The sequence below is a fragment of the Pan troglodytes genome, chromosome 1, assembly GCF_028858775.2.
Source record: "Pan troglodytes isolate AG18354 chromosome 1, NHGRI_mPanTro3-v2.0_pri, whole genome shotgun sequence".
NCBI classification, from domain to species: domain Eukaryota; kingdom Metazoa; phylum Chordata; class Mammalia; order Primates; family Hominidae; genus Pan; species Pan troglodytes.
This window is the reverse complement of record NC_072398.2, coordinates 17377070-17389402: the sequence shown is the minus strand read 5'-3', so window position 1 is coordinate 17389402 and position 12333 is coordinate 17377070. Positions and strand designations below refer to the sequence as shown.

Below are 12333 nucleotides of genomic sequence, written 5' to 3'. Positions count from 1 at the left end.
AAATAAGCAAACATTATAGATACAGATAGGCCCCACCCCATCCTTCTCTCTCTTTTCCTACCAGAAATAGTCATTCCCCTGTTTATCTTTCACAACTCACCTGTGAGAACCATTTGGTCCAGTTAGATTTATCTTCTTGCTAGAATTTCATTCTCTTTTTTTTTCCCTTTGAGGCCCAGTTCACTTTTCACCTCTTCTGGTAAGCTTTCCCACCAATCTCCTAGTTCTAAATTGCTGCACAAGTTATTTTCTCCATTGCTCAAGGCAGACAATATTCTGCCTGGTGACAGCTTTTATGTAGCAGTTTTCTCCTAGTATTGATTTTCTATTCCCCTTATAGTAATTTTTTCCTCTTGCTTTATATTATAGCGAATTGCATGCCTGTGTTTCTTCTCCACTAGGTAACAACCTTCAGAATAAGATCTGACTCTTAATTGCATTGATTCATTCATTCTACAGGTATTGACTGAGGGCTTACTAACAAGCTCCAGGAATTCTTTAAGCACTGGGGGTGCAGGAGTGGACACAACAGACAGTCGCTGCCTTCATGGAACTTAAGTTCCAGTGGGAGAGAGAGAAATTACATGAATAAACAAATATGTCAAGATGAAAAGTGCTACGGAGAAAAGAGAAGCAGGAGAAGGCTAAGGGGGTGCTATCTCAGACATACTTTAAATATGTGTCTCTCCTTTATGCTCTATGTCAATGCCGAATGCAGAGGGCTCTGGGTACATATTTGCTGAATTGCATTGTCTGCCCAAATAGATACTATTTGATTCCCTGCTGGTGAGACACTACTCAGTGTAGACCTTCCTTCTGGGAAGGTTGTTATAGGAATGCAGATTTTAATCCTTTGCTGCCAGGAGCACACCTTGGCTGTTCTTCCCGTTATCAGTAGATGTACACTCTGGGCATGATAAAATTGTAATACCAGCTTTAGTAAGGCATAATAAGGGAGGAAAGGTCTGTTTCCTAGCACCATATTTATTCCGTAGTCAAATGGAGCCAATTTGGCATCATCTTTGCTCCTGCACTTCTTTGTCCATCAGACCAGTGGAAGGTTCACTTTTTGCAGTGTTCCTAACTGTAGTGGTATTGAATTGTGGTTACCAAGAAGACCAATCTCCTCTTTTTAATTCTTCCAGCCTCCAGGAAAGAATAAAATCCCTCAACTTGTCACTTAAAGAAATCACTACTAAGGTAAGTACCTTTATATTCCCATTTTCCAAAGAAGCCTATGAAGTTTTCCTTTGACTTGATTTTACATCTAGATCTTAGGATACCTGGCTTCTGCAAAAAAAAAAATGTAGACTTTGTCAAGCCATTTTGCAGGCCCAATGATGAGTTAAAAGAGCCAGGAGAGAGTGCTTCTGTCATAGTGGAGGTCTTGACTTGTGGACACCCCAGAAATGGACTGGTTTGGCCTTTGCTACAAAAGGAGCTGTCAATTTAGGGACTGAAAAAGGACTGCCACTATGCATATTGAAAGCCTTTGCTTAAAGATGCATTCGGGGCTCGGTGCGGTGGCTCACGCCTGTAATCCCAGCACTTTGGGAGGCCGAGGTGGGCGGATCACCTGAGGTCAGAAGTTTGAGACCAGCCTGACCAACATTGTGAAACCCCGTCTCTCCTGAAAATACAAAAATTAGCTGGGTGTGGTGGAGGGTGCCTGTAATCCCAGCTACTCAGGAGGCTGAGGTAGGAGAATTGCTTTAACCCGGGTGGTTGAGGTTGCAGTGAGCCGAGATTGCGCCATTGCATTCCAGCCTGGGAGACAGAGCGAGACTCCATCTCAAAGAAAAAAAAAAATGCTTTCAGGATGGTAGTAATTTGAGAAATTAATTACTTTTCTTCCCAGGAGGGTAATGTCTGGTTTCCTCACAAATGGAACAGTTGGTGACTGTTTTTTTGTTCTTTAAAGCTTTTCAGTTGGCTTGACAATCATTTTGCCTACTTTATCCATCGTTTATACTGCCATAACAAGACCTTGGTTTGTGTACAGACAGAATACGTCTTCATTATTCCCTGAGAGCACAGTCAATTAAATAGTCAATGTCCTCATTAGTTAGGATAACCACAGTTTACAAAACAAAAGCCCTTCTCATATGTATTTATACCTGGCCAAGTTATTGACAGACTGAGAAACAGGATCAATTACTCTGTGAATTATGACTAAATGTTGTGGCAGAGAACTGGGTATGAATCATTCATTATTTGCAGTTGGTCTGGGAACGAGGGGTGGTTGTACCATGGTCGAAATGTAAAAAAGGACAGCTTGCTGAGCAGAGAGCAACGCAGCTGAGAGCCTGTTGGCCTGGAAGGACTCTCTTCCGGTCTCTGTGCCCAGAGAAAGAAAGTCTTGGACCCTAGATCAGGAAACATGCCAAGGGATCACCGCAGCTAAGCCAGAATCAGGGATGTGATGTTGGCAAAAATGTCTGGAGTTACTCTGTGCATTTTCTCCATTTCTGTATCTAATTTATTTCTGAAAACAACACCCACTGATTTTGCTAAAGGTCACAGAGCCACAGGTTTGATGGGTAATTATAACTTGTGTACAAAGAGAGCTTCCTGTTAGGAACAAGTGGTGCCCGTAAGACAGCATCGGAGCCAGGGACCCAGAAATGCTTGACTTCTGCTCTGCTCACCCAAAGGTTCTTTCACCCAGGCTGGAGTGTAATGGCATGATCATAGCTCACTCAGCCTTGATCTCCCGGGCTCAGGTAATCCTCCTGCCTCAGCCTCCCAAGTAGCTGGGACTACAGACATATGCTACCTTGCCCAGCTAAATTTGTTTGAATTTTTAGTAGAGACCAGGTCTTGCTAGGTTGCCCAGGCTGGTCTTGAACTTCTGAGCTCAAGCGATCCTCCTGCCTCAGTGTGTCAAAATTGGGATTGCAGGCAAGAGCCACCGCACCTGGCCTCTCTTACATTTTCTACTGTTTATCAGGTGCGTCCTGATTTCTATGTAGAATTAAAAGATGGGAGGACTGTCTTGGGTCTGAGTTTACTGACTATCTTCAGAACATACTGTATGGGTAATATGAATGCATCTGTACACCAACGTTGAGGATACAGGTGTGCCTATTATATAATGCAGATGGTGCTTATATGGGTGTGTGTATGACACTGTATATTGTGGATACACACATATGCTGATATGTACCCAATATTAGGATTTGCTGAAAATTTCCAACTACTATTAAAGATCTTAGATTTTCCCAAATATCAAAAATGGTTTGTTTTGTTTGCATACAGTCCTACTCCATTTGAGTTGCTATAACAAAGTACTGTAGACGGGGTGGCTTATAAACAACAAAAATTTAATTCCCATCACTTTGAAGCCTGGAAGTCTGGGATTAGGGTTCCAGCATGGCTAAGTTCTGGTGAGAGGCCCTCTTCCAGGCTGCAGACGATTGACTTCTTGTTGTATTCCTGCATGGAAGAAAGAGGGCAAGGCGGGGTCTCTGGGGCTTCTTTATAAGGGTACTAATCCCCTTCATGGGGGCCCCACCTTCATGACCTGATCACCTCCCAAAGGCCCCACCTCCTAATGCCATCACCTTGGGAGTTAGACTTTCAACCTATGAATTCTGGGGGGAAAAAAACATCTTCAACCATTGCACATACCTTCTCTAATACATTTATAAAACTTTATAATTACTTCGCTTTTCCATAAAATTAAGGAACTCACATCTTTGACTTTAAAATGTAAACATAAAAGCCCCATTTGATAATGAGTTCCTTGGTGTCCAATTTTATTTGTAAATAAAAAGGATACACAGGTTTTCTGGGGATGTGTATGTGTGTGTGCAGAGGTGGATAGGTGTGTGTGCACAGACATGAATGTGTGTGTGTGTTGTGGGCAGGGGCCTATATTAGTCCACAGAGAATTAAAACAAAACTGTCCAGTCACAGAAAACACCTTTCTCTGTACTTTAAACTAGATTGACCAGTGACCATGAGCTGAGACCAAGGTCTCAGCTTGACATAGCTTTCTTTCTCTAGTGTGTTAGACACACCACACACACACACACACACACACACACAACCCTACCTGATATTCTTTAGATTCCTGTCTCAGAAAGAAATGAAACCTTCCTTGCACTCATTACATTTCTTAAACTCTTATGGGTTACCCAAACCAAAAGTAATTAAGGGATAAATGAGATGGAAGAAACAGTTGGAAATAAATGGGATATCTGGAGATTGGTAGATATTAGATTACATCCAGCAGAGCCTGAAAGAATGAACATTGCAATTTAATAAGAAGATTCAGAGAGGTTGTTTAGTATTAATATTGACAGCTTGAAAGATAGATTTCCTCAACAAAGGAGAAACTGACTCAGTTATGATTAACAGATACTGTTCACTAAAATCAGAAATATTGGACATAGACTGGATGAGACATAAGAATTATGGCTGGTATTACAGAGTTAATGGAAATGCCCTCAGACCTCAGATGACATTATTAAATGGATAGGATGGGATGTGCCAGTCATCTGGTTTGAGCCAAACTAAGACTTGGTGCTGGGGGAAGGGATGTCTTCCTTTTAACTCTGAAAAGTCTCAAGACTGTTGAAAGAGTCTCGGAATTAATTACTTTGCACATGCGGATGCCCAACATCACCAGTGCATGCTTTGGTTTAGAGGCTACCAAACTGTCGTCTTCATCCAGAGAATGATTTTTATAAAAAAGATGTTGGAAAATTACAGCCACTGAATAGAACATATGGAAGTCCATGAGAGAAATAGTGGAGTATTTTAGGCAGGATGGATGAGGTCTGCTTTGACTCTAAAAATAATCTCAATTCAAACTGATATAAGAAAACATTTAAAGTTGAGGGTGTCCAACAAACCCTAGATTCTTCTGGGAAATTAAATTTTTCTAGGTAGCTCATTAATCTAAGTGTAGATAACATTGGCATATGAAAAGTCTTGAGACTGTTGAAAGGGTTCAAAAAAGGAAAAAAAATGTGATGTTTTAGCCTCCAACAAAATAAAAGATAACCTAAAGACATTTGGAAAAAGAAATTAAGATTTAAGATTTTTGCTATTTTTGAAAAACCAAAGAAAAAAACTGTAGGATGTGTTTGGAATGTCATGGGAAAATACATGATAAAACTCTCAAACCTCACTGAGAGTTACTTGTCTATTTTTCAAATCTGACTTGCCAGCAAGTATCTATCTGCCTTCAAAGTTTCCCTAAACAGTGTCTATTAATACTAGTAATTAAATTTAGCTTGCAGCTTTGACCTTCATCTCAATGGCCATATCTTTATTCACTGCGTACTATGTGCCAGGCACAGAGCAAAGTCCCTGCTCACATAGAGCTCGTATCCCAGCAGAGAGACAATGTGGAAACAAAGGAATAGAATTACATGGTGTATCATCTGAGAGGAAGCTGTGGAAGAACATCAAGCGGAGGGAGGGCCAAGGGAGGTTGCTATTTTGGGTGGGTAATCAGTAAGGCCTTTCCTCCCAGGCAGCGACTGAGCAGTCTGGAAGGGTATGAGTGAGCCAAACCACCTGGGACTACAAAAGTGATGCAGACAGGAGGATTCGGCAGAGGCCTGGAGAAGGCAGGAGGCAGGAGTGATGCAATTATGTTAGCTTGTGGTTGCTCTCTGTTAGCTCCTATCAGTTTTGTAATTGGATGTGGGGTGATGATGGGCATATGCTTGGAATATGCCATTGCTCACTTTTTTTTTGTTCTTTTTCCTACATTTCCCTCCCTCCTTCCCTTCTCTTTCCTTCCCTTCCCTTCCCTTCCCCTTCCCTCCTTCCCTCCCTCCCTCCCTTCTTCCTTCCTTCCCTCCCTCCCTTTTTTTCCTATTTCTTACTCCCTCCCCTCTTTCTTCCTTCTCCCTTCCTCTCTCCCTTCTTCCCTCCCTCCCTTCTTTTTTTCCCATCCTCCTTCCCTTCCTTCCTTCCTTATTTCTCACTCTCCTTCCCTCCCTCCCTCCTTCCCTTCTTCCTTCCTTCCTACCTCCCTTCCTCCCTTCCTCTCTTCCTCCCTTCCTCCCTTCCTCCCTTCTTCCCTTCCTCCCTTTCTCCCTCTCTTCTTTGTCTTTCTTTCTCCATTGCTTGCTGTTTGAACATTGTCTTCCAATTACTTTTTATCACCCCTTTTAATTACTTACAAACCCAGAAATCTCTGACCTGGCTGCTCCACTGCCTTCTGATTTTTAGCTGAATAAATGATGATTCCTGGTCATTTCTCTCCCCCTAGGTGTGTATGAGTGAGAAATTCTGCAGCACCCTGAGGAAGAAAGTTAACGATATTGAAACCCAACTACCAGCCTTGCTTGAAGCCAAAATGCATGCCATATCAGGTAACTGGCAGTGTAGGAGACGTTGAAGCTATCCAACTAAAATAATGACAGCTACCAGCGCATCGTGTTTTGTCCTCGATGAACATTCCACTGTTATTATGTCATTCTCAGACATCTGAAAGCTTTTCTGGGAAGTTTCACTAATATGCACATAATATAGCACAAGGTGTTTAAGTGAGTACCGTATTTGGGACTTCTAGTTCCTGTTTCTTGAAGAGTTTAGAGACTAAATGTACTCTGTGTGCCATATGATTCTAGCAGATGTGTATGTAGCATTGTGTATCTGTAAATACTGCATGAGGATTATTGGGTGTGATCAGACCCTTCCTATAGAGGGAAGGATGGTAGCATGAGACAAATTGATGTCCTTAGTTTGAAAATCTAGTCATAGAAACTTGGCGAATCCTCAAAGGATTATGCTCCCTCTTACTCTGGCAGTTATTAAGGAATTGATTTTTCCATTAATTAGTCGCTTGAAATCAAGAGTCTCTGAAAACAGTATCTTATCCCATCATTAGTGCTTTCAAACACTCCTCTGGATTTGTTATTTTATTTTCACAATTGCTATATTAGGTAGATGGGAGAGAGACTGTGATCCGAATGGACTGATGGGGAGGTTGAGGCTGCGGGATGTGTCCTTTGGTCAAGGTCACTCAATTAGCTAAGCAGTGGCAGATCTGGGGCTAAAGTCCAGGCCCTCTCTCGGTGTATTATATATGGATTTTTAACCCAGTTACGTAATGACAACTTCAAAAAGTTCTCTGAGTTTTATAGGTTGAATGGACCCAGAGCTCATCAGCTTCAAAAGAATCATAAAAATTTAACAAAAAGTTATAATAATTACATGTATGTGTTTTAAATGGTATTTTAAGAAGGAATACAATAATTGGCAGCTTCTGCTCCTCAGATCATTAAACAACTAATGTTGGCAGCTAACGAGCAATTTGGTCCCTGGTGCAGTCACGCGTATTATTTACAACCAGTAGAACGTGGCAGCGCAAATGTGGGGCTTGGCTCTTAACAGCTTCACATGCCATTTACTTGAAATTATGGGCCCATTTGCTGAGAGAAAAAAAAAGAAGATTGAACACAGTCTTGCTTCTGAGTTAGAGTTTTTGCCTTTCTTAATCAATATATCTTTCCCAGGAATACAGGTGGATGAGTCCGTATTAAGCCCAAGGGAAGAAATGTATAATTCAGGCAGCAGAGATAGCCTCACTCCAATGTGAACAATCTCTCTTCAGACTCCAGGGAACATGCCTAAGATGGTATATTGCGTATGGGGCGGGTTTCCTGTTTTAGCTCTTCGGTCAGCTGAGAAAATTGGTGAGGCCTGATCTGCTGAAGGATGACCTGAATTAACCCTCCTGGTAACTGACCTTTTGGCCTCACTATTTTCTGATTGCTCTGTGTGCTCTTTGGTGGACGGGCCTTTCAGTCAATGGGCTGTCCCCATGGGTGATACTAGTGATAAGGTGGTCAACATTTTTTTGCAACTCCTGCATATAATGCTATTTCTGTTTCCTCCTATTTCAATACCTTCAGAATGGGCAAACCCTCACTCCATTAGGTAAGATTCTTAAAAGCCCTATTGAAAGGAGAGGATCTTGAGTTTTTTTTTTTTTTTGAGTCGGAGTCTCGTTCAGTCGCCCAGGCTAGAGTGCAATGGCTTGATCTCGGCTCACTGCAAGCTCTGCCTCCTGGGTTCATACCATTCTCCTGCCTCAGCCTCCCAAGTAGCTGGGACTACAGGCACCCGCCACCACGCCTGGCTAATTTTTTGTGTTTTTAGTAGAGACAGGGTTTCACTTTGTTAGCCAGGATGGTCTCGATCTCCTGACCTCGTGATCCGCCCTGAATGGAGAGGATCTTAAGGGAGGTCCTTAAGATTCTTAGGGGGTCTTTTGTCTGTCTTCAAGTTTCTATGATTTGCTTAGATTTACAGACTGATTGATATGGTTTGGCTCTGTGTCCCCACCCAAATGTCATCTCAAATTGTAATCCCCACATTCAAGGGAGGGACCTGGTGGGAGGTGTTTGGATCATGAGGGCAGTTTCCCCCATGCTGTTCTCGTGATAGTGAGTGAGTTATCATGAGATCTGATGGTTTAACAAGTGTTTGGTAGTTCTTCCTGCATTCATTCTTCTTGCCACCTTGTGAAGAAGGTGCCTTGCTTTCCACTTGCCTTCCGCCATGATTGTAAGTTTCCTGAGGCCTTCCTAGCCATGGGGAACTGTGAGTCAACTAAATCTATTTTCTTTATAAATTACCCAGTCTCAGGTGGTATCTTTATAGTAGTGTGAGAAAGGACTAATACATCCATCCTGACTTTGATCTATGGCCTGAGGTCCTTTCTTAATTTGAGAATTATTTGCCATTTGCAGAGATTAGTTTCATTTTCAAACCTGGCCAGATCTAGCTCCTTTACATGTAACAGTTTATTCTTTAATTCATCTCTCTTCTCTTGCATTTCATCACAGGCATTGACAGGAGGTCAGTGGGCACTTCTGTATTCTGCCTGGAAATCTCCTTGGATATCTAACTACAATTATTAGGGACTCTTTTTTATACTGCCTCAGTTGGTAACTGAGTGACTTTTTTGCCACTACAAGGATCTTTTTTTTTTTCTAGTTTCTGATATATTTTTCTTACTTTTTTCTATCCTTCACTGAGGCCCATGAGGCTTTTGCCTACTACCAAGTCCCAAAACCAATGCCTCGATTTTAGGATTTTGTTACAATAGTATCCCATATCCAGATACCAAAATCTATTTTCATTATCTACTGCTGCCTAATAAAAAATAAGTCACTTTAAGACATAGTGACTTAAAATATTACCAGTTATTTATTTTGCCCATGGAAATACAATTTGGGCAGGGCTTGGCAGGGACAGCTAGGGTGGCTCAACTGGGGCGGGAGAATCCACACCCAAGATGGTGCATACATATGGTCTGGCTGTTGAGTGCTCTCTATGTGGGCCTCTCTATAGGCAGCTTGGCTTCCTTACAACATGGCTGCTAGGTTCCAAGAGCAAGTGTCCCAAGAGAAAGGAAATGGAAATTTCTTATTCTTAAGGTCTGAATTCAGACACTGGTATGCATCTCTATTAATGTGTAATAAGTGGCTCCTCAAACTTCATAGCTTGAAACAACAAACCTTTATCTCTCACAGTCTCTGAGAGACAGGAGTCCAGAGTGACTTAGCTGGGTGGCTCTGACTCAGGGTCTCATAAGGTCGCTGTTAAGACACACTTTGGAGCTGCAGTCGTCTAAAGGCTTGGCTGGGGCTGAAAGATCTGCTTCCAAACTCATGCATGTGTTGTTAACAGACGGCTTCAGTTCCTTGCCACAAGAGCTGTGCCCTAGGACCTCTTGCAACATAGCAGCTGATTTCCTCAGAGCCAGTGATCTGAGGGAGAGAGAGCAAATAAGACAGAAGCCACAGATGCCGGGCGCGGTGGCTCACGCCTATATTCCCAGCACTTTGGGAGGCCGAGGTGGGTGGATCACGAGGTCAGGAGATCAAGACCATCCTGGCTAACATGGTGAAACCCTGTCTCTACTAAAAATACAAAAAATTAGCTAGGCGTCGTGGCGGGCGCCTGTAGTCCCATCTACTCGGGAGGCTGAGGCAGGAGAATGGCATGAACCTGGGAGGCGGAGCTTGCGGTGAGCGGATATCGCGCCACTACACTCCAGCCTGGGTGACAGAGCAAGACTCCGTCTCAAAAAAAAAAAAAAAAAAAAAAAAAAAAAGTCACAGTGTCTTGTTAGGACTTAGCCTTCAAAGTCACACAGCATCACTTCTGCTTAGTGACTAGAAGCAAGTCACTAAGTTCAGTTCAGCCCACAGGCAAGGGGAAGGAAACAGGTTTTACCCCAAAGGAGGAGTATTAAAGAATTTGGTGGGCATATTTTTATAACCACTGCAGTGTTACTTCCATTGTGTTTTATTGGTCCAGCATTCCTGGTGTGCTGATTCAAGGGAAGGGCCACTATAACAAGTCTCAATGAGAGGTGTGTCAAAGAGTTTCAGTGCCATGCTCTAAAAAGTGCCACAGTATTTATTGAGACAGAAGGATTTTGAGAACTGAAGACCTGGACAGAGAGCTTTTCAGTCAGAGGAAATGGCCTGTTCCATTTATTTACTGAAAAGAAAAATATCATGGAGCATCTAGGAAGTGTCAGATCTGGTTCTAGGTACTGAGGATGCAGTAGAGAACAGGACAAGATCCCCCTTCCTTTTTTTTTTTTTTTTTTTGAGGCAAGGTGTTGCTCTGTTACCCAGGCTGGAGTGCAGAGGTGAGATCATAGTTGACTGCAGCCTTGAATTCCTAGGCTCAAGCCATCCTTAGCCTTAGCGTCTGGAGTCACGGGATTATAGGCATGAGCTCCTGGCTCAATGTCTCTTCTTTTTTGATAGCTGTGTTCTCCCATTGGCCACAGTGGAATGGAGCTAGATATGCCTGGGCTGAATATGGAGGAAAAGCTCAGCTATTTCTTCAGGAGGAAGAGTAGTCTAGATTGGCCCAGGTATAGGATTAGTATTGTGGTAGCTCTTCAGAGTTGGTTAGGACCAGGATACACAGAGCTCTGAATTGCAGGCTAAGGATGAGAGCATTTTAGGGAGCCATTACAATGTTTTAGCGGAGTAGTGACATGATTAAAACCAGACTTTAGGAAGCGTAATCCGGCCATGTTGTACACAGAGGGATGGATGTGGTAACACCTTGGGAGTCATGGAATTAACTAGGATGTTAGAAATGAAAAAAGGAAGAAAAGTAGGCTAGTATAGGAAATCTACTACAGATAGGTAATTATTGATTTTTGGAAGAACCATGATGATATTAATATATCCAGTTGAGTGTGGTGTAATACACATTAAGAAAAGTAATTTAGAAAGCCCATTGTTTCTCTCCCTTTTCACTGTACACACCTTAAGTGTGTTTTAGTCACCTCTTTTTTTTCCATTCTCTATTTCTGTTTCAATTTTCCTGCTCAGCAGAGGATAGTTTGGTTTAAAGCCGATAGCAAAAGTGGATTCTGTTGTTACTGTCTTTCCTAGACATATCAGTCCGTTCTCACACTGCTGTAAAGAAATACCTGAGGCTGGGTAATTTATAAAGAAAGGAGGTTTAATTGGCTTATGATTTTGCAAACTGTACAGGAAGCATGGCAGCATCTGCTTGGCTTCTGGAGAGGCCTCAGGAAACTTACAATCATGGCGGAAGGTGAAGGGGAAACCAGCACTTCACATGGCCAGAGCAGGAGGAGGGGGGTGGGGGAGGTGCCACGCACTTTTAAGTAGCCAGACCTTGTGATAACTCACTATCGCCAACAACATCACCAAGAGGGATGGTGCTAAATCATTAATGAGAAACTGCCCCTATGATCCAATCACCTTCCACTGGGTCCCACCTCCAGCACTGAGGATTACATTTCAACATGAGACTTGGATGGGGACACAGATCCAAACCATATCACTAGAGAAGGAAAGTACAGCCCTGAGCTCTATGCATACTGACGTAGAGGAAGAAACTCACCAGGGCAGAGAGATTTCTCAGTTTTTGAGTGCAGGGGCCATACAGTTAGTAGAGAGAAACTTGGGCTTTGGAATCTGAGAAGTGTGTGTTCAAGTGCAGCTTTATCATGACTTGGCTGAATGATCTTGGGCAAGTTGTTTAACGTTTTCAGGTCTTGTTTCTTCATCTGTAAAATGGAGCTAATAATAATATTGCCTATCACATTAGGTTGTTGTAAGAATTAAGTGAGGTAGTGAATTAGAATAATGTGGTACATCATTATATTAATACATGAGATAATAAATATATGAATGTGACGTGGCTTTCCACAGAGTGAATACATGCTTAGCTAGCGATTGTTAGCCATGCATCTGAGTTGGGGGAGACCCAGCCAGTGGGTGACTCTCTGATCAGGTGTCACTCAGTGCTACAGGTTCCCGGCCAGTGTACCTGTAGTAAAAGGGCAGCGGTGGCATC

The 12333-nt window shown here is 42.5% G+C and overlaps 1 protein-coding gene across 7 annotated transcripts in view; it reads left to right on the top strand.

Moving 5' to 3' along the window:
- The window catches only part of DISC1 (DISC1 scaffold protein), a 414923-nt gene that overhangs the window by 168045 nt on the left and 234545 nt on the right, over positions 1-12333 (top strand). For 6 of the 7 annotated variants that reach the window (XM_001151459.7, XM_054660130.2, XM_009441659.4 and 3 more), the window contains exons 7-8: positions 1146-1200; positions 6233-6335. In XM_001151459.7, coding sequence (XP_001151459.4) covers positions 1146-1200; positions 6233-6335 — 158 coding nt within the window. Of the gene's footprint in view, positions 1-1145; positions 1201-6232; positions 6336-12333 lie in introns of those variants that run through there. The other variant, XM_016940901.3, reaches the window with a different exon arrangement.